General features: G+C 40.4%; 2 protein-coding genes across 5 annotated transcripts in view; one reads left to right on the top strand and one right to left on the bottom strand.

Annotated features, from left to right (window-relative positions):
* Window positions 1-23: 23 nt before the first annotated feature.
* On the top strand, window positions 24-5,357 carry dimt1l (DIM1 dimethyladenosine transferase 1-like (S. cerevisiae)). The gene is made up of 12 exons (XM_005722291.2): window positions 24-92; window positions 1,925-1,998; window positions 2,140-2,226; window positions 2,409-2,470; window positions 2,568-2,661; window positions 2,747-2,796; window positions 2,892-3,015; window positions 3,426-3,518; window positions 3,609-3,673; window positions 3,751-3,814; window positions 3,920-4,026; window positions 4,619-5,357. Exons 1-12 carry the CDS (start codon window positions 35-37, stop codon window positions 4,659-4,661), a joined length of 921 nt encoding a protein of 306 aa, XP_005722348.1. The 5' UTR covers window positions 24-34; the 3' UTR covers window positions 4,662-5,357.
* Window positions 5,358-6,521: 1,164 nt separating this feature from the next.
* The window catches only part of kif2a (kinesin family member 2a), a 25,556-nt gene continuing 9,808 nt past the window's right edge, over window positions 6,522-22,269 (bottom strand). The window contains exons 2-22 of one of the 4 annotated variants that reach the window (XM_005722292.2): window positions 18,204-18,298; window positions 16,319-16,441; window positions 15,499-15,553; window positions 14,407-14,523; window positions 14,123-14,167; window positions 12,681-12,781; window positions 12,474-12,569; window positions 12,335-12,389; window positions 12,081-12,243; window positions 11,314-11,404; window positions 11,125-11,188; window positions 10,947-11,038; window positions 10,719-10,861; window positions 10,293-10,497; window positions 10,010-10,120; window positions 9,854-9,921; window positions 9,451-9,576; window positions 8,526-8,673; window positions 7,811-7,912; window positions 7,548-7,683; window positions 6,522-7,460 (exon numbers count right to left, since the gene is read on the bottom strand). In XM_005722292.2, coding sequence (XP_005722349.1) covers window positions 7,375-7,460; window positions 7,548-7,683; window positions 7,811-7,912; window positions 8,526-8,673; window positions 9,451-9,576; window positions 9,854-9,921; window positions 10,010-10,120; window positions 10,293-10,497; window positions 10,719-10,861; window positions 10,947-11,038; window positions 11,125-11,188; window positions 11,314-11,404; window positions 12,081-12,243; window positions 12,335-12,389; window positions 12,474-12,569; window positions 12,681-12,781; window positions 14,123-14,167; window positions 14,407-14,523; window positions 15,499-15,553; window positions 16,319-16,441; window positions 18,204-18,298 — 2,222 coding nt within the window. In that variant the 3' untranslated portion in view covers window positions 6,522-7,374. The remainder of the gene's footprint in view (window positions 7,461-7,547; window positions 7,684-7,810; window positions 7,913-8,525; window positions 8,674-9,450; window positions 9,577-9,853; window positions 9,922-10,009; window positions 10,121-10,292; window positions 10,498-10,718; window positions 10,862-10,946; window positions 11,039-11,124; window positions 11,189-11,313; window positions 11,405-12,080; window positions 12,244-12,334; window positions 12,390-12,473; window positions 12,570-12,680; window positions 12,782-14,122; window positions 14,168-14,406; window positions 14,524-15,498; window positions 15,554-16,318; window positions 16,442-18,203; window positions 18,299-22,269) is intronic. The other 3 variants (XM_005722293.1, XM_005722294.1, XM_005722295.2) reach the window with 3 other exon arrangements.

Below are 22,269 nucleotides of genomic sequence, written 5' to 3' on the forward strand. Positions count from 1 at the left end.
TTGTAGCTCTTTAAGTAGGACAAAATAAAGTAAAATGCCGAAGGTCAAAGCGGTGAAGAAAAGCAGACAGCACCAAGAGGTCAAAAACCAAGGTACGTTTCTGAACGGGGTGCGTTAGCATTAGCATGTTAGCATGCCAGACTTTAGAGACGGGGTCAGTCATCGTGTCTGCAGTGTTTGCATATTGAGCTGATGTATCGCTGTTTTAGCAGTCACAGCATTTAACATGAAGCACTGCTGTAAATGTCGTCACTTGTGTTGACGTGGAAACGTTTCAGTGACTCCAGCCCACCAGCTACTTCAATTAAAAGGTTTCTTTTGAAAGTTTCTTTTCCTGCAAATTGTTAATTTGTGCTAACTGCGATATTTAGTCCAGCTGCTTCCGCTGTTATTTTCTGTATGCATTGTTTAGGAGGTGAACAAATGACGTAAACACAAATTGTTTATGCTTAATCAAGATCAGAGAAACATAACTGACTGTAACAGTTCTAACATGTAGATTTATTACTATTTTGCAATATTATGAATGTAAATATTCCCCAAAGAGGCTTATGTATGAAGAAATGTTGAAAGTCATTCCTGATATGTAAATAAATGTCTTTTGTCATTATGTTAAAATGCTCGTTTTGATTTTTTTTTTTTCTTTTTTTCATGGTGGTGGTTATTTCATTTGCAAGCACCCTGAACCTCAAATATCAATGAAAAATGTTTACTGATAACAGAGCAACAAACTCAGCCAGACTCTTGTTTGGGGCTTGGTGGTGTCAGATTCCCTGATACATTTTAAGGGCCCAGCCACAAAAATATTTAAGCTATACTGAAGTCAAATCATGAGGCTGAGCCAGTAATTCATTACTGTTCATGCAAACCAGACCACTGATCCTGACTAATTCATTGCAGGCTGAAACAAACCTCAGTCCACCACGAGTTCTTGGAAAGGTGGCCTTCCTTGATTCTTGGCAGCTATTGGAAGAGAGCCAGACTTTATGAAGCTTTCTGTTGTTTGGTATTGTCTGTTGGAAAAACATCAAACTAATTAAAATGTCACTCTGCGAGATGCGTTTGATATTTGTAATAAGTAGTCGTGACTGACCGTGGAAGGTGGGGGAATTGGTGCTGCAACTTTACAGTATGCATTTTATTCCACAGGAATAGATGGGCATGGAGAAAAGGGAGCAACATTGAAAGTCCACATGCATACAGCCTCAGATCTGAGGCTGTATGCATGAATTTAAATGAAATTAGAAGTATGACCATCTGGAAACTTAGTTGATGAACAGGCAGGCTGAACTGTAAACTCATTCCTACCTGAAGGCTGAGAGAAGTGCAGAAGATTTTTAAAAAGGAGGATGGATGCAAAGAAAAATGGCATCTTGGTGCCAATTATGAGCGCAGGAAATAATTATTTTTTTTAACCTGTAGCTGTGGTCATGTTTCTCAGCGGTTTCTGGACGGGATTGTGTGATTCCTTAATACTGTCTCACTGCCAGGTGAATGTTAACTCCACTGAACAAAAAGCAGTGCAACGTTCACCCATCTGCAATAGATGCAGTGTTTGAGTAATGATGATTATAAAATTTTCAGCAGGAGCTGTTTATCTGCAAAATGAGCCTTGGGGGTTTCTTGCTGTGTATATACAGAAGGAGGACTGTAGTGCATTAAAATCCAATTTAGTAGAAACTGTGAAAAATGGCTCATATTCATCTTAGCAAGGGAACAAGCAAAAAAGTATAGTATAACGTTTAGATTTTGCAAGAGCTTCATAGATGTTTTTCATGGGATTAGATGAGCTGGCATGGATGGATTTATCCTTGGCTTAAAATGTGAGCTTAGGACATATAAACAGATATAATTGTTCATATATAAATGACCATAGTCGTCACACATGACCAGCATGCAGTGCTCAGTTTGCTCTCTGTTGCAGGGATCATGTTCAACACTGGCATCGGCCAGCACATCCTGAAGAATCCTCTGGTTGTCAATGGGATTATTGAAAAGGTGGGAAGTACTTGCTGATGCTGCTACAGACAAAAATTTTAACAAATATTCACAAAATGTAAAATATGTGTTTTAAAAAAGAAGTGGACAATCATGCAGAGGCTGCTGATCTAACTGAACTGTGACGCGTCTCTTTTTCAGGCTGCTTTGAGGCCGACAGACGTGGTGCTCGAGGTGGGACCTGGTACTGGTAACATGACGGTTAAGCTGCTGGAAAAAGCCAAAAAAGTAAGAGCCTCAAACTGTCGGGGGTCTCGCTCCAAGAACTCACACTACTTGGAAAGTATAAAACTGCCATAAGACTACACAGACCGCACTCCCGGAGTTTGTCTGGTATTTCGGTTCACTTTGGTGTTTGTTCGGTGCTGCAGTGACTGCAGATTTTTAAAAGTGACTCGCCGTTTTTGCAGGTAGTCGCCTGCGAGTTGGACTGCAGATTGGTGGCTGAACTTCAGAAGAGAGTACAGTGCACGTGAGTGAACAAAGCAGTGCTGCTCTTACATATACTGTGCTTAAAAGTCGTATTTGAATATAAAGTGATCTAATAAAATTATTGTTTTCTCCATCAGACCCTTACAAGCCAAGCTTCAGATATTAATTGGAGATGTGCTAAAAACAGATCTGCCTTTCTTTGACGTCTGTGTGGCTAACTTACCTTACCAGGTAAGGACGTGTTTCTGCCAAATCCACACAAGTCTTTCAGTGTCTTGCATTGCACTTGGACCAAACACAGTTTCTCTTTGTGCAGATTTCATCACCTTTTGTCTTCAAGCTCCTGCTGCACCGGCCTTTCTTCAGGTGAGACACAGCTGGAGGTCCATAGAGGAAGTTTGATCGTCTTTTCTCGTATCCCTGCTGTGTTAAGTGCCTGTTATTTATTTATTTTCCTCCAGGTGTGCAGTCTTGATGTTCCAGCGAGAGTTCGCCATGCGCCTGGTTGCCAAGCCTGGAGACAAACTGTACTGCAGACTTTCCATCAACACACAGCTTCTGGCTCGTGTAGACCATCTCATGAAGGTCAGCATCCTCTCTCTGATGGTTGTCTAATGCTAACAGCAACTCTCTAGACCAGCGGCCCCCAACCTTTTTTGCGCCACGGACCGGTTTATGCCCGACAATATTTTCATGGACCGGCCTTTAAGGTGTCGCGGATAAATACAACAAAATAAAACTAGTACCGGTACCGAAAAAAAGAAAAAATATTCATAACACACGTGAAAAGACCCAGGAAAACAGAGTTAATGATAAAAACGATAACAAAATAACGCTGAAAACCGATTAAAACCCACATTTCACACCTGAACCTCAACTCTTGCGGCCCGGTACCAAGCGACTCACGGACCGGTACCGGTCCGAGGCCCGGGGGTTGGGGACCGCTGCTCTAGACCATATGTCTCAGTGTTAATGTGTATTTTCAATGTTATCAGGTAGGGAAGAATAATTTCCGCCCCCCTCCGAAAGTGGAGTCGAGTGTCGTCAGGATAGAACCCAGAAATCCTCCTCCTCCAGTGAACTTCCAGGTGAGCTTTGATTGTTAACGAATCCTACTGTGGAGGAGTATTCATTAAAAATATAAGTTAGACTGAAGGTGTATGTTGTTTTTATTCTAGGAGTGGGACGGCCTTGTCAGAATAGCCTTTGTAAGGAAAAACAAAACCCTCAACGCAGCTTTTAAGTGAGTAGCTCTCAAACTGTTCAGTCAAAAGTGGGTGTGGTCAAGAGCAGATGGTCATGTGATCTTGTGTTCTGTAGGTCCGCTGCAGTGGAGCAGATGCTGGAGAAGAACTACAGAATTCACTGTTCTCTTCACAATACGGTGAGTCAAGTTTTTAAATAAACGACTCCTCAGCCCTCTTTAAAGATCTCGCCCGCTCCCTGTTTCTCTGCTTTTAATCAGGAATATTTTTGTGCATCTTCACAGGAAGTCCCAGCTGACTTCAGCATTAGCAAAAAAATCGAGAGTGTCCTTCAGGAAGCAGATTTCAGTGAGAAGAGAGCCAGGTCGATGGACATTGATGACTTCATGGTGTAAGCTGACATTCTCCAGCCTGTAGCTTTTAGTGTGCTTTTCCTACTCTTCCTTTGTAATTACATAGTAAAAAATGCCTCTTTTCCACTATTACCTACTCGACTATTCTCTTGCATTACAATTGAGCACCTCTAGTATGGTTGGCTCAAGAGTCCTGTGATGTAATTTGTATGTGACACAAACGCAACAGTCGAGCACATCAAAGCGATGGCATTACCTGCTCAATCAGGGGCTTTTTTTCAGACTTGGGGTAAAGATAAGAGCCAGAATGAGTCACTCCCTGACCAATCAGTGGCATGCGGTCTATTTATGTCCCATTTTCAGCGTGACTCTACTTGCTTTGAACCCCAATGAAGAGTTTTGTTGTTGTTTTTTCTGGATTTTTTCTTCTAAGTAATCGGTACCAGGTTTTACCAACTAATGGAAAACTCAAAAAATTCAGATTAGAACTTGGCATGTAACATGTACACGAATGTGACCTGCGTGTGGATGACAGGAGTCTATTGTACATTATAAACGGCAGGCTGCATGTGGTTGTTAAAGGCTTCACTGTTCTAATGTGTTCAATCGTCTTTTCTTCATCATCCTCAGACTGCTGCATGCGTTCAACTCTGCAGGAATCCACTTCTCCTAACTCTGATGAGAAGATCTTCACATCTTTCAAAATTGTCACGCAAGGGAGAATTTTGTGGTCAGATCAGGGAAGAACAAACGCCTGTCTGGTTCAGCCCCTGGAGCCATGTTTGACGGAACTGAAATTTAAGATATTGAAATGGTTGAATGAAATATACAAATAATATCAGATGCATTTAAAGTGCTCATATTGAGTGCTATTTTACATTTGTGAAAATATGACCTGTAAAAACTTTGAGCACAGATACTTTAAAGCCTCTTACTGGTCTGAGTTTGTTCTTTGTCCAAAAAGTTTAGAAAACCAGACGTTTTCTAAACAACAGATTTTCCTATTCATGAAAAGTGTAGACATCTTACATTGTTTTTTATGTAACTCTCAATAATGCAGAGTTACTCCTGCGTAACAGGTGCCCTTTAACAAGAATCAATATTCCCCGTCGCACTACATAAACAATTTGATTGCTTTCATTAGAAGTCTTGCTTTATGCTTTTGTCCTGACTTTTTTTCTGTTTTTGAACGTTTGTACCAGAAAAGAAATCTTTTAATGGTATGACTGCCATGAATATAACTACATGTAAAGAAACTAGAAATATTAAAACATAGTCTGGATAAGCTCAGAACAAGGATAATCAATTAATGAGTTACTAAAGAACAGACTGAGGGGTATAAAAACGCAATAAATGTTATGAAAGAAAATAGTGACCATTTGTTTTCTAACAATAATACACGTCTACTGGAAACACCAAAGAAACATGGATACAGAAAGAACACGTGTGGAAATTGTAGTTACTCACTCTCGCCGCTGGAGGGCAGTGAATAGCAATTAATGTCTTGGTCATGTTAAGGTGGAAACTGACTACTGATGCTGAGATGACTTTCAAAATAAAATAAGTTTGCCATTTGAGTACAATAATACACTGCAGGCTGTTACTGTTGTAAGTTAATATTTTCCTTTTTAATATAGAATAAAACATTTTAAGTATTGACTTCACGCTCTGAGGCGTCTACTACAAAGGAGGATTTCGTCTTGAGCAGGTAATTTCAGGGTTAACCCTGAATATTCTATACCGCGATGGTGGTTCACTTACCAGGGTAAATCACTATGGTGACGTATTCTACTTTCCTCATAAGAGATCGGGAGGTTTGTAATTACCGCCTGCTGACCAATCAGATCTCCAGAATACAACGCTCAGTAGTGAATACAGATTCTTAGACGTACCATTATTACTTTATTTTCGCCTCTCTTTTACCTACATTTTTGCGATTACTTTTGTTTTCTAAGCATCAGTACCTGATCTTAAAACAGGAGGATGCCTATACTGCTGCAGACTAAGCCTATGTTTGAATTCTATTTTTATAATTATCTTTTACAGCAGAACTGAGAGCGAACTCGGTGATAAAATAATTTGAGTTAAATGTTTATTTTACTGGTCTGTGCGCTAAATCACAGATTCACGGGTTCTTGTTCTTTATAGATTTTTGACAATCATTTTATCATCTGATAAAATCTCTGATTGGAGCAGGTGACACTCATAGGGGTCATTTAATGTGGAAGAAAAATGAGCCATGAAACTTTTAGATTAGTCAGATACCGCTAACACCACCCCAGGGGAAACCTTGGGTTAACTTAGCCAGTTTATAACCAGCTTTGTGTGACTGCTTATCTTGATCGTTAGCGATAGGATAAGTGAATCCAGACAGCGGAGAGATACGGTTGTGTTAAACTCGCCCTGATGGGAAAACTTAAAGTAGCGCAGTCAAATTCGAGGTGGTGAAGCGGAGCCCACCTTTAGACGCTCAATTTCTACTCAAACTTGACTTTATGTTCGTGGCAAATAAAGATAATTTGGGTCACAGAAGTCATTGAAATGAAACATGACTTTTTATTAATTCTTCCAGCATTACATCTGGTGCAAACACTGAGCAACATAACCAATGATAGGTCAGTGATCTTCACTATACATTTATTAATAGTTTTTCTAGTTCCATTTTTTTTTAACAAAGTGTTAAATGGGTGGAAAACATGTTTTACATTAAGAGTTTTTTGAGTCAGTTGCCACATGGCACAGACTGTAGCAAACTACAAGTAAAAATCTGTCAGGGATGACAGAAGGAAAGAAACACAATGTGGTTTAACGCTTCCTCCAAACTGGTAAAAACTTTGAGAAGGAAGGGAAAGGGAGAAGAGATTACTTACAATGAAGTATGACTTTACGATGCCGACCGGGGGGACCCCCGGACCATGAAACAGTGGTGAACATAAGCTATCACAGAGTGAACATGCAGAAATGTCAGCCAGAGCAAACCAGAAATCAAATACTGGTTTTGTGTAGTAAACTTCGAAGCATGTTCAACTGAGATCTCCTCTGAAAACAGGTCGAAAAGTTTTAGTTCAAAGGAAGTACAAACGGGTATAAAAGAAAAATAATTTAAGTACAAGGAAAGGAAACTAAACATTCTCCATTTAAAAAAAATCATCTAAAGTGGAAGGAAATAAAAACTAGTTTCCTTCCAGTTTTCTAACAAGACCAAAGAGTGAGTGGAGAGCCAGTTTCTGTTACTAGAGGGATCAAAACAAACGATATTCATTGAGCCTGTTGGTACATTAGACAGTCTTTTAATTTGTGTTTTCACAGCTGCTAGCGTCAGCTCGACTTGTGCCAAACATCTAGTGGTTATGTTTCTCAACATGCCACTTAAACCTCTTCAGACTCTAAAGAGCACGTGGCCTCTTGGGATTGATCTGCTTACTGGCTTGCTCCTCCTCCTGCAGTGCAGAGCGGAATGACTTCACTTTATCTGTTGAGGAGAGCAAAAGCATTTCACACATTTAAAAAATGTAGCAGGATGGCTTTATTCTATTGTTAAGTGATGTTTCGGGCATACCTCGAAGCTCAGTGAGGATTTCTATCTTTTGATCTAGGATCTGCTCCAGCTGCGTGGCGTAAGACTCCACGTCATAATCCACCTCCTCCGTCATCTCCAGCAGCACCTTTTCATCTTCCAGCCACCGGATAGACTCCTGCTCAGAGGAGAACAAAGAGAAGTTATAAATCCACTGTCAGGAGCTGCAATTTATCTGGATTCATATAAGTATGTATGAGAAAAAGAAAAAGAAAGAAACGAGGAGAGCTGGACTGTTTTCTAACCTGGAAAACAGCTCTGTGGTCCTCTAGGACCTGCTCCTCCATCTCCACCAACTGTGACACGGCCTCATGGAAGGTGAAGAGCTGAGGAGACACTTCTTCCTCCTGTGTTTACAGATCCAGCAGAAGATCCAGATTTAAACAAAGGAGATCAGGCATTTTTAAATAGCTACTTCTAAACTGTGGCTTCTTTCCCTTTATACGTCACGATGTCTCCAACAAACAAATATTCTTTAAACCTGAGTAAAAACCCACGTTTATAATTTGGGTTTTAAACCAGACTGAGTTCTTCTATTTGTGTTATTATTATATTATCTCACTCTTTTGTAGGACGCATTTTAGTCAAAAATCTAATTTTCTTAAAATTGTTAAATTAAACGTACTTAACAAAAAGCTACAGCACAGAGATCATTTCTGAAATCTGGTTATCAGTGGACCTCACCTTCATCACTGATAAATAAAAGTTTGAATGTTAATCCAAAAACACTTGGGGTAGTGTAGGGGTAGTGAAATACGTGGCAGCTGCGATATGGTAAATAGGCTGGTACTTATTTAGTGCTCATATACCAGTATCTTGCACTGATTGCACCTTGTAGGAGTCAGGGACTGAACTACTGAGTAATATACAGCCTTGTTTTACCTCCTGTTCCACAGCAGCCCTATTTTCAGATATAAGTTCCAGATGTAAACAGTCTGATTTGTGCTTCAAAGCACTTACATTCTGCTCACAGAGAAGTTTAAGGTCGTCTCTTTGTGGTGAGATGCTCAGCCACTCTTCATCCAAGAGATCCAGCTGGTTGACAGCATGGATATTGGGGCGTCCCCCTTCCATCACTTGGTTGGGGTCCACCGTTAGCTCCTTTACCCTGCAGACCAAAAGAAGAAATAAGAAAACATCAGATCGCAGCGACCACAGGTCAGACCTGTTCCTAACAAAGCTGATGTTTGCTTTGCGGTTCATGGTTTGTGCAGCATGGCAGCTTCATGACAGCAGTGATGTCATGCACAGGCACAGATGACAATGCTCAATTTCCAGATATCAGTTTTCATGGTAACTGGAGTCTGGGTGTTCAGAGCTCATGTTTAACTAGGCTCTCGCAGAGCTGATGAGGGATTACAGCGCTGTACCCAACCTGCAGGTGCCAGCGCCAATTAATTAGGACTACGGCCGGGATAAGGGATTACCCGCTGAGTGTTTGGCTCAAACAAAAGCTCACCGTGGATGCATTTGCCAAACAGCTAAAAGTCGAGTTTTGCACCAGCATTCTGACTTATCACACCCAGCTATCGCAGTTATCCCTGACATCCGGGGCATGAACAGCGATGAAACAACAGAGCAAATAAAAGACACACCCACACAGACAGACAGACATATTGTTCTTCAGGATTTAGCAACACAATAAAAAAAATGTTTTAAAAAAGTTTTGTCTACAGTTCAGATCAAAGTCAAAGCAGGGATGAAAAGATGAATCACATCAAAACATGCAGATGAAAAACAGAAAGGGGAAGACAGGAAGTGTAGCGCAGTGAGGAGCTGATAAATGAGCTCATGGGTGTGTTCTATAATGCATTAGATACACAAAGGGACAGCATGCACTGTGTGTATTTGTGCGTGTGGTGCTGTGCTTTGGGGAGTGCTTGACCTGCTGGGAGAGGTAGCAGCAAAGTCATCATACTCAAAGGTATTGGTGGGCGAGTGCTCAGGGCGGCTTCCCTGACCGCTCTGGGAGAAGGGGATGTCTGACGGACTAATCCCAAACTCCTTCACTCTAAACAGTCATCATACCAGCACACAGAGCAGCAGAGGGCGGGAAACAAGAAGGAAAGAAAGTAGGGAAAAAAAGGGAAGAGGATACAAGAGTCAGAACGAACAAGAGTAAGCAGAGAAATTTGGAGTAGTACAGCTAATTTCAGATTCTATAAAAGCCACTGGACATTACAGAGGAATCCAAAATAGCTAAAATTTCATAAAGGTGAATAATCCAAGAAGTTCCTGTAGCAAGAAGATACTGTCCAAATCACTGGAGTGGGTTATCTCAACCCCACCTGTTAGCGTAGCGTAGTGTGTTGAGTGTGTTCTCACAGGATGTCATCCCAGGAGAAATGGTTGCAATCTGGAGCAAAAAACAGAATTCAGATTTATTTCATATTTATTAACCTGTGGAAGAGATGTGATAACATGGCCAAAGACAGAGGACTGACCATGCATGTGCGTGAGTTTTCCCCAATAAAGGAGTCTCTGAGGACCTGGGTGAGCTTACTGGCTCTGAATGGTGTATGGGGCTTGTTACGACCCAGAGCTCTGATACACTCCTGAAACAACAAGAGAGACATACTTGGTAAATTAAAAAAAAAAAAAAAAATTACAAATGGAAAAAGTATACGTGACATTTCTTTGTTATTTTACAAATCAACAACAAAAAAACAAAGTGGTAGCCAACACTTGGGAATGAGCTACTCCACTATCCCTTCACTGCACACAGACCTTCAGGGCTAACAAGCTTTTGTTGATCTCTGCTCCCTCCAGACGAGTCTGCCGGTCAGCACTCGATGTATCTGCCCCCCTCTCATTGCCCGCAAGGTCGATGAGGGAGAACTTTCCATGCATCTTCCCCTTCCTCCGGAGAATGATCTGGAAAACCGCGTGGCTGCGAGATGAGTGAGCGTTGGCGGACGTCTGCCCTGATGTTCTTTTGGGGGGTGATCAAGATGATGATGAAGAAAAAGCAGCAGCAGTGAGGGCAAAAAATTAATAACTTTAGGAGAAGGAATAACATCCTCAAAGAACATGAATATTGTGCTAGACGACGTCTGCATGACAATAAACGAATTTCAGAGTTTTGATCTGATCACCGATCAAATACAAGAACACAAAGTCTTGGAATTCCTGAGAAAGTTCCTGCTGTCATACCTGCAGCTGTTTCCCACTTCAATGAGTTTCAGGACATCCTCTGTGCACTTGACCTCCTTCTCCTGCAGCCCCACCACCTGCACTTGCTGTTTCCCGTCCTCCAATACTCTCAGCTTAGCTTTACGATTCAGCAGGTCAAACACCTACAAACACAGTTCTGTCAGCATTAAATAAAATCTCTCCTTCAGAAAAAAATAAGAAGGAAAAAAATGATCACACATCACTTGCCTTCCCACTGTAGATTTCAAAGAAAGTTGCGTACACTTGTAGATCTAACTTTTTGTAGCTGGGTTTCTTCAACATGAGAAATACATCCCGAGCTGCACAGAAACACACGAGAGATCGAATTCCAAAACAGATCCAACTTATCCTTCAGTCAACAAAGAGCTACATCTAATGTGCTTACCAGCTAATGCATAAATTCCTTTAGAGCAGTCTTGGTTTTTCCCAGAGAAATCGCCACCCATAGTCTGTGACACAATGAAAAAATAAACATATACAAGTTAAAATGTATTTTATACACAAATGATATAAGATGCACTCCAACTACAAGGATAAAAGCCTTCTGTTTTCTTAAACATTAATTGTAACTCACGTGCGTTTTTCCACTGCCTGTCTGTCCGTAGGCGAAGCAGGTGGCCATACCTCTCTCAAAAATGGTTTCCACAAGAGGTCTGGCTGTGAACCTGCAGGAGAAGACAAAACACAGTCATGCGCTACTCCATCCCCAAATTTATACATAAAATATTAACAATTCATTCATCTAATTTTGTTTGTTAGTCACCTTTCTTCTGACTAAAGGAATTATATTAACATGCAAAAAAAACATTTCAGTTTTTTATTATCTATGAATTTGCAACTTGAAAATGTCAAACTATGGCTGTTATTTGAATTAGTTTGGTTTAGTAACAATGCAAATAGATAAACAGTCATTTGTAGAATGTTTGTAAATGATTAAAAAACCATAAAACGATCACAATCAACACATTTCGGTCAAATTCCGCTGGCCGAGTGGCCAGGTCGCACCCCTCAATGAGTGTGGCTGCGCTGATCCAGGGTTTCCTTCCCCTAGCCGATAATTTGTGGCAAAACACTGACTTGTTCATTTGTAGTTTGTGCATCAGAAACCGTTCAACAATTTTTTCCCCCAGACATAGCTGTCTGCAAACATCTCTCAAAACTAAGCTAAGACAAACACTGCAAATACTGGAAAGTCTGGTTGTTCTTGATTGTGCGCCATTGCTTGGCAGAGATTCTCCGTCTGTGTCTTTGGTTGGCTTATCGTGTGCTGCGTCATATAATATGAATCTGACTTGAAATTGAATAAATCTAACAGCTCAGATGTCGCTTCGGGTCACAAACCTGTAAACCATCTCGTTTGTGGTGCTGTCGTCAAAGGCGTAGTCAAAGCGGAAGGTCTGGTTCTCCAGGTAGCGGGTCAGGTCCACTTTTTGTTTAGGTTCATGAACCATCACCACATCCTTACTGGGAATGGTGATCACATCCAAATCTTTCACGGACAACTCTGAAACACAGCAGAGGCGACACTTTCAAATACAACAATATAAAAAAGTACTTAGCACGCAACATGAGGCGAAACTCATCAAAGACCTCACCTTTTTTGTTGAGTGGACGTTTCCTCACACAAACGCATATTCTGTGCTCTTCAATCTGGGCAGTGCAATGAGAAGGACATTTATTAAACTTTGGATGAAGGTCAATTCTTACCGATCAGGAGCGAAGAAGAATTTTCACCAGGTCTGCTGTGGTCAGGGGCCGGTAGTCTAGACTGGCTCGGAAATCTCGGATCATGTACATGATCTCATAGTTGGGGATGGTGGTGTCCACCTCCTGAAGGACAGAGAGACAACATGACAATTACTCTCATGTCAAATAGATACTCACTTCAATGTAAACAACTCTATGGCAAAAAGAAAAAAAAGAAGAACAACATCAGTGTACCTGAGCTCTTTTCTCCCTGAGCTCCTGCTGCTGAAGCCGGCGTCTTTCTCTTTTCTCTTGAAGTTTTTCCACCTCCTTCACGCAGTTTGACTTCCTTCGTGCTGCCATTTAGAAAAGAAAAACAGTAATTCTCCCAGCTTTCACATCATGTATCAACAGCTTTCTCTTCCCCTTTCATCTCGCTTACAATATGTCACTTCTACTACTTTCCCAGCGTCTTCTATCAGCTTCCCTTTCTGTTGGCCTTTATTTAAACAGCAGAGAAACCTTGGGCTGGCTCCAACAAAGCAGAGCAGTGATACAGCTACTACACACCCGGATGCAGCGGCTGGCACACAGTGTCTCCCGCATAACATTAGCTGCTTGCTCTACATAACCAACAAAAGGCCTTTGCAGCACTGTGTTTCAACACCTTTTTATTTTTATTTGTGTCCTCAAACACAACAGGACATGTGACCTCTGAAAGGAAAATAAAAAAAAACAAAGACAAAACCAAAAAACACTTACAATGCAGGATATGTGCCTTGCATTACTGTTTTAATCCAGTCTGATTACAGTAAGAGGCTGTTTCAAATCAAGAATGATCGTCTTAAGAAGGTTATTCCAAAGCTCCCGAGCACCACACCCCCAGATTAGTTTTGTTTCAGGTCAATCAAACTATTAGTCACCATTATAAAAGAACACAAGTTAGCAAACATGTGAGTAAAAGCCACTTTTAATTCAATGCAGAGTTCATCAAAACTATGTTATTCGATTAGCCCCGGCTCAATGCTCGCCGCTGCAGCCCCAGCTTCCCGCTGCAAAGCCCAGCCCAAGCCTTGTGACACAGTCCTGGCCTCCTGCTGGCTCCAGTCCCTGAAAACCCAGACTATCGGAGCAGAGGGATTAATAATCTGCTCTAATCTGTGAGGAGAAGATGAACTGGGTCAGCACCGGGACAAGAAATATAAGACGAACTCAGCACCGTTACTGCTTATGGGCTATTCAGTCTGTGTGGAGGGGAGCTGAGGGGGTGAGGAGGGGGGACAAGGCGTTCACATCATCCTCTCAGCCTTCCAAATGACAGCGAGCACTTTGAATAAAAGGCTATCATTGCTGTCTGAGCCCAGAGACGTAACACACATTACCGCAGGCTCTTCCACGTGTGTGCCCGTGTGTGACTCAGCAGAAACCAGACACACACACACACACACAAAAAAAAAAAAAGCAGCACAGCCAAACGACACCACAATTTTTTTCCCCTCCTAATACCCAGAAAGCCTGTCTGCTGGATGGATTGTGAGTGTGCTGCTTCTTGTCCACACAACAGCTCTGAGCAGTACGTGGCAGACATTTGGCTGAGCGATCTTCTTGTTTGACTAGCGGTCTATCGGACTCTATTGGAAACTATCAGAATCACTGTGAAGCACTGAGGGCAGGGGTAACATGCAGGTGATACATACAAAGCTGTCCAAACTCCTTTCTGGATAGCGGCTGATGTGAGGACTCTGTGATGAACATGTGGTCAACAAAGACACGACATTAAAAGATTTTGATGGTATGCTTTTGTGCGATCGATGCATTTTTACTAACGCTGACAGTATATTTGGATTAAAAAAAAAAGAAAAATCTTATATGGATTATACTTCACATTTACATAAAGGGATTAGGCTAGAAGCTTTTGGCCAACTGCTTAAAACTGGTTTCTTGAAATGATCATTTTCTTGACAAATGTCATGATTGTTACCGTTCTGTAGCTGCTGCTGTGTCTGGGCCTGAGTGGGCTGTGCAGGCTGCTGCGATGGAGGAGGTGGAGCAGGCTCTGGCTGCTGAGGCTGTGGAGGTCTGGCCCGGGTTGGAATTGCTTAAGACACAACACCACAAAGATTAAAATACAAATATCTCTGATCCAAATGCCACTACCAAGCAACACTAACAGCAAACCCCCCCCCAAAAAACCAACACCAAAATAAATAAATGAATGAATATTAAAAAAGGAGGAAGGAGGAGGAAAGAAAAAAAAAGATAATAATAATAATAATGAATAAAAAACTCAGAATATGTTTACTTTGGTCAAATTTGTTAGCACAACAAACATGTGGATGGTTCACGTGTACTGAAACTATAAGGCTGTGAGTGTTATGTTTGTATTTCAGAAAAATGCTTTCTTATAAATAAGGAAGTAGCTGAAAGTAGTGGGTAGTTCTATATATAAATGGATTAGTCAGTATTTATTTATTAATCTTTTTTTTTTTTTTTTTAAACACCGGGTGTCCGTACTGATGCTCCACCAAAGGGATTTGTGTCTCCTCCTGGTAGCTTTTTCTTGTTTGCCAAAAGTGTAAACGACTACACTGGAGTCACTATGTTTGCATTGGAGAACATATTCTATTAAACTATCAATTTTACATTTAAACAACTACTGCCTGCCCATACTACAGTACTGTTTGACCAGTGTTTGCTGCTTGCCATGAAATGAGTATGACAAGAAGCTTTTATGAGACCATAGGTGCATAAATGCAAAAACGGCATATGTGTGGATGTAAATGAGAAGCTAATGTCAAGAAATAAAAATGATATGATGCTTTTATAAATGCTTAAAAAGTTAGTTCTTCCTGATTGCACAGGAAGAGTTGGTGGACAAAAAACAAAAACAAAAAACCCCACAGATTTTTTGCATTCTAGTAAAATAATTGCTAAACTAAAGTGGGCAAACTCATGATGGAAATAAACAAAACAAAGACTGACAAACAAAAAATAGCAATCCATAGAAAGCAAAAATTTCAATAACAATTAAACCACCATAAATATGTGAGGATAATGTTGCAGTTCCTCAAACCTCTATTATCTCTGGATGGAGTATCATTCTTAGGAGGTGCTATCGTCCGTCGGTTCTGTGAGGGGAAACCAAATAAAGAGAAATGACTACTGAGTTAGTTAGTGTGATTCCTACTTTTGTTGTCACAAAGTTCCAGACTTTTCTTATTGTGAGTACTCTGCATACAAAAATACAGAAATACACATGCTTTTTTGGAGGCGAGTGGTTAATGTATCCACATGCTGCAAGCCATACTGTGTGGCACAGATGGAGACACAGAGCGGCACAGGTGCAACAGTACCCTGTTCCCTCACTGGCAGAAATTTTTCTGTAATTTCTGATCATTTGACAAATGTGAATATCAGACAAAAATGTCTAATATTCAGTACTGGGTAAGTGACAATTTAAAATTGGACTTTACTAAAATTCTAGTTAGATCTCTGACAAAGGAAAAACCGTGATGATACAGCTCACGCCGCAAAACACACAAAAACAATCTTGAGTCTGGGTGGGCTGGTGGTGAGACAAAAGGATGGTGGGAACCTTGAGCCCTAAATATTTACTGAATTTAGAAAGAAAAAAACCACTGAAGACTCTCACCTGTTAGTCTATATTTATGACACATGGTGTAATTAACAGGACCAGTTAGGTGGTTCCTGAGAAGGATCGAGGTTCTATAAAAAAGATCCAGCATACTGAGCCGCACAGGTCACCCGAGGAAGCCTGGGTGCTAGCCCGTGAATGAGGGATGAGGGTGACAAAACAAAGAGCTGCAATTCTGAGCAATGTAAATCACACGCTACACCTTTAGGTGCTCATAAGGTCACACAGCACCACTCACCTTTGCAATTTTGTTGACCTTCACACATGTGGGTGTAGGAGGGGGTGGGGTCTCTGGACTAGGGGCAATTTCTTCATCTGGAGCCACATCTGGATTAAGTGCAAATATACTCTCCAAGTCAATCTGTCCAGAAACAGAGCAGCATAAAGTCAAGTGATTCTGTCTATGACAGGGTGTTCAGTCAGTTTGAAAATACAGTGCATCACAAAAGCCTAAAAAGGGCTTAAATGCAACCAGTTTTGTACATAATTAAGGTGGACAAGAGTCTTCAAACTAACCCCAAGTGCTTATATTTAAACTTGGATGTCTCTTGTGTGCTGAGTAGTCAAAATTATTCATCAGATTTATTGCATTAAAGCCAAAGGGTGTTGACCACTTTCTAAAACTGCTGCTGAATGTAATTTTTAAAGTTCTGTACTGTAAATTTCACCAAAGCTCCATGGGTGAAAAAGCTCAGAAACAGACTTGCTCCATGGACACTTTGTCATTTTGATGGGCTGAGAATCAATGCTGCAATTAATGGACAACTTGCTCCAACTTTCTCATTCGTTTTTATACTTTAAAAATCTAGGCAATGTGCACGCTGTATAAGCATTCACATTATTGAGATCCTCCTGCACTTAACTACTTCTGCATACTTTGTGCTACAGAAACCATTCTGGTATCAAAATGTTCAGCTTTTTCTGGAGAAGTGTGCTTTTATGAAGAATTCAATTTTTTATGGCATTTTGCCACCACTGTGTGATGACATCCCCTGCTCTTTAAACGGTGCTAGAAGAATAATGTGAAAAAACTTCTCTTTTTTTCATGCCCAAATCGTTTGCCTTACATGTATAAGATATACATCAAAACATAGCCATCTCTGTCCTCTTTCATCCAGTGTCACTCAGCAATTTCTCATTTCTCTTTCCGTTTTGTTGGAGGGAAAAAGTAAACAGCCTGAAGCTGCCATCCTCTGCAGTGGTTGCTTTATTTAAAGTTCTTTCCACAAACTAAAGTTTTCAAACAGTTGTAACATCTCCCTCTGTGTGTTTGTACGTCTCTGAGCTTCTGTGCAGGATTATGATTAAAATTCAGCTAATAACCGGCATGATCATAGACTTGTGTCTTAAACACAACTGGGATGACTCCTTACAATAATCAAGAGGTGCACGACCGGCCGACGCACCACAAAGATTGTGTCTAGCGACACAGGAAGTTATGTCAAAATCGTCACACGGCTAAACATTTATGGATAAACATTTCTCATTTGAGATCATTTTTCATTTTGATGAGCTTCAGCTCCAAGTTTAGCATTTTTGAAGCTCAGTTTTGGTACCTTTTTCGCTTTATTTCGCATATTTTCAGTTTTTGGTACTGTTGCTGGCCGATATTTTGCTAATCTTTTGCAATTAAGCTGATTTAGCAAATTCAGCTTTGAATATTTCAAATATTTTTAAACATTTCAGGCAACATTTTCAAATTGCAGCATTCACATTGCATTTTTGGTAGGAAATGCTTTTTCTAGTATTTTTTATTGTCTTATTTGGACTGTGCGTATGTGCTCCAAAGACAGGGCTGAACCAAATGCAGAAACAGACATTTTTATATAAATAATTCTGCTTATCTTTGTGCTTTTTATTATGTCCATGAAAAATAATTATGAAAATGTGATGCAGCAAGCCTGCCGCCAGATGTACTGTTAAATTTTCACACTGTCTACATGTGATCAGAGCTGCAGGGTGTGCAAGGGGTGATGTGTGGTCGAACATGCAGCTTAGTTGCATAATCACAGAAGCTCCTGAATGCTTTTGGATCTATTATTCATTGCTTTGGAAAATAAAAAGCACCTTGTGCTGTTAAGGAAGCTTTAAGAGGTAAAAAACGGTGGTAAATAGTGGTTTACCTCTTTTCCCTTTGTGTCTCCATTTTCTATCCACTCCACTGTGACGCTCTCATTGTCCTCGTTAAGTGAGGTCACCATCGCCTGATGTATACGTCCTGTAAAAGCACCAGAGATAAGATGAACTCAAACATCAGATTAGCAGAAAAACATAAATAGCTGAAGGTAGAAAATATTGGGACAAAAATCACTGTAGTGCTATGGAAAATTAAAAGCATTTTATTGTTTAGTAAGTACAACAACAACATAACTGCATTTGCCATTCAAACCCCATGATTTATGAAATATAAAAAGGTCTAATTACCACCTGCTACCATGATCAGATCTGCATGCAGTCTTGTTAAAATAAAACTGTTTTTATTTGGATATACACTGACTTTAAAGAATATGTTTTTAAATAATATACTATATAACAGGGTAGACAACCTTTCTGACGACGAGTGCCATCTAAAATTTTATGATTGCATTAGCAATAAATTTCATAACGCTCTATATTAACAGTTACACACTGTATAGAACAACTTTATAGAATTATATTTGTTCGCAGATGTTGGCAGCTATCAGCGAATAGCTATCAGCTATTTTGAAACAAAAAAAGACATTTTTATCCGTAACAGCAAATGAACTGTACAACAGAAAATTCAAATGCTATTTATGGTCTCCTCACAACAATAAGTAAAATAAACTGGGCCAATATGGCATGTTTGTTAATACAGGGATACACATGTTAATGTGATCTCTGGTCTCCCACTCAGAGACACAGGTCTCCGAGTGTCCAGCATTCAGACGGCTACCTGAGGACACTCTTCATATGAGAGAAAATCTGCTCACACAGATATGTAGAGCCAAATACTGTCAATAAGGCCTCTGCAATGTTCTGAAGACAGTTAAACTTGCCAGGTAGTGATGTCCAGCAGGTGAAAATGCAAGCTCCATGAACACGCACAGCTGTGGATTCCAGCTGCTTTGATGTTGCATTAACTGGCCTTAACTCAGCCAGTTAATGCGAGACAAATCCAGCTGCTCATTAAAGATTTCTGGTTTGATCAGAAAAGAAAACATTGGTCCATACACCTGAAAGTCCTAAAAACACATTGTGAATTCTGTCTCGAGCACAACGAATGTGTCTATCCGAGCTAATTTGCGATGTGCACCGCTGGCCTGGCCATTTATTTTTAATGCACCTTCTCAGATTAATTCACTGCGTGTCGTGCCAAGGGCTGGACTGGGACAAAAAAATCAGCCCGGGCATTTTGACTAGAGACCGGCCCACCAGGTATTAAAGCCATAAAGCCTTTGAATGAAAACAAACGCTGTTGTGACAGTGATGTACAGTCTTGTTGGTATATGTATGATTTCTATTCATTTTACATCAGATAAAAACTTTGGCTATAAGCTTCAGATAATTATTTAATAACAGCCAGACATTTTAAATGAGAATAAGAAAGTATTTCTTTGTGCCCCGATTCCTGTTAATGCCCTACCTGGCCCCCCTGGCAACACTTTGCTAGACCCGCCCCTGCACAGTTACCAGCTGTCAGCTACATAGAAAAGGATCCTGGTGTTATTTGTCTCTCAGAAACAGTTCATAACTTCAACTCATTCATGTCACCTAAAGGTAAGCCTGTTTCTCCATCACCTGTTCAGCTCTGACGATTCAGTAAGGACATCTCCTGGTTTCATCCTCATGTTTCCCTCTCACCAGATAACCAAACCGATATCATGACCAGCAGCTTTAAAACCGGGGCCCCAACAAAAAACAACCGACAAGAAAAAATAATATTAAATAAATTCTAACAACAGCTGATCAAGCTTAAACGTGCTGCTGTTGTTTAGCGCGACATCCGGCGGTTTCCTCTTTCTGGCGCAAAGTGGGCGACAAACAATAGAGTACAGCTGATCAGCTGATCATTGATCAGTTTCATGATTGAAGTAGCAACAGGAGAGAGAGGAGAGAAGAGGCAGCTGTGCAGCATAACGACAGAATAACTCCTTTGTGTCTTTTTCCATTCTAGCTGAAGTCCGGGACAAACTGTTCCTTTTCAGCTCAATACAAAACGCATAATATTTTCTCTGAATGCGGGACGACTCCGTCTTTTTACGGGACGGTTGGCAACTCTAATAACTAACCTTATGAATAAAATAAAGTTCGCTACAACAATCCTGATGAAAACTCCGTCATGCTAGCTAGTACGCAGTACGAGTTATTGTAACTGACTGTAAAAAGTCAGCACAATGAAAATAAACTACACCTAAACTTGGTTTATATTTGACCCAGATAGACAGGTAGGTCATAACTTCTTACCTGAAGTTCAGTTCACCTGACACTCGGACCAGCGGCCGCCTCGGGTCTCTGCTCCTCCTGCCTCCCCTCTCCCTCATCCACCTACCAGCCTCCACCACTTGATAATGTTACTGAATCTGTGGAAGCTCCGCCATAGCCACCACCAAACGAGTTATTTTTACACACCGGCCAGCATCTGGCCAATCCACCACCTGTCATTTTTTATACCCTTACAAAAAATAAATAAATAAAAAAATCATCCGCCCACCGAGCAAATGCTCGGTATGCCCGATGACCAGTCCAGCTATGGTCGTGCCATCAGTTAACCCTTCGCGTGCCAACTGTAGCACGCGTGCTTAGGGTTGCCGACCCCTGCTATATTATAATTGTTGTGTGACGACCCACTGATGTATTCTATACATTTTACATTTTCAGTTCTGTTTCTGAAGTGTTGTGCTCCAACTTTTTTATTATTATGCCATATACATTTAACCTAGCTTCAATTAAACCATTTCATTACTAATTATATAAGCTTATATTCACCTTTATCCTCACAAACAAAGAATCTAGTTCCAGATAATGCAGGCGTTTCAGTGAAACGTTACCAACACAAAACCCGCCTATGCTCACCAACAGAGGCTTTTATTTCATTTCCATTGTTCTGTAAGTGACTGAACAAATTGGGTTTCTTGTGAGAGGAAGGCAGCAGGCTGAGGCTAATCTTGGTAAGTTCAGACCAGGAGGTTTGATAATGAAACGTTAGCGAGACTCGGATAACGGAGATGAGAGCAGCTGCTGTTAGCCTCTGTGCTTCTCTCCGCCCCTCTGTCTTCAACACTGCAATACTAACAGCTGGAGAAAAAAAAAGAAAAAGGACAAAAAAGAAAAAAAGCTGCTCAGCCCTCCCATTTCTGCCTGTGCAGATCCAACTGCATGCTGCAAAATCCCTTCACTATCTAAGGAAACGGCATGCTCCAGTATCCATTATTTAGAGACACAAAGAGAGCAGGCCAGCAAAGATGCTTTCAGTGTTCTCATGTGCTGAACATTTGATCAATTTACCATACAAATGTTTCACATTTGCAAAAAGCAGGGAAAATGATTTTCTCGCAGGGCAGCCATTTTATTCAACAGAATGCATATGTTCTATTTGTTAGGTATATATCGCGCACTTGTGATGGCGTTATTTCCTTAAAATTTTGGTGATTTAGCAAGATGTGGACATCCAGTATTTGAGCCATTCCTGTGTGCATTTATAGAGGATACAAACAGCCACAAAAATACACAGAATAACAAAGTTAACCCAACCCCCCACCCTAAAAAAAAAAAAAATTAGTTGAAATTGATTTACAATAAATCACAAAGTTTTAAAATGTAAGAGTGGTTTTATACTTGGTCCCTTTCAGCCCTCAAAACTAATTTAGTTTCTGAACACTCATTGTGGTTCATGTAATCTGTCACCTTTAAACACAAAGGGTTTTTTTGTTGTTGTTGTCATTACCTCCCAGCTGGATGGATAGATATATAATTAAATTATTAATTGATTTAAGTATCATGTTCATGTGCAATGACAGCTTATCTTACAAGAGAAACTTATACTACAATTCATTTGGTTTTGTTATTAGCAGGCAAGATGCTTTCACATTTTATTATCAGAGAAATCAGCCACATGCTATTATAGAAAACTTCCATACAGGCAGTAATGATAATAGTAACTAATCCAAACATAGACATGAATTTAAACAGGAAATGTACATGTAGCTTTTTTTTTTTTTTTTTTTTTTT

This window comes from Pundamilia nyererei, unplaced genomic scaffold (genome assembly GCF_000239375.1).
Source record: "Pundamilia nyererei isolate P.nyererei 1_Seehausen unplaced genomic scaffold, PunNye1.0 scaffold00006, whole genome shotgun sequence".
Lineage (NCBI taxonomy): Eukaryota > Metazoa > Chordata > Actinopteri > Cichliformes > Cichlidae > Pundamilia > Pundamilia nyererei.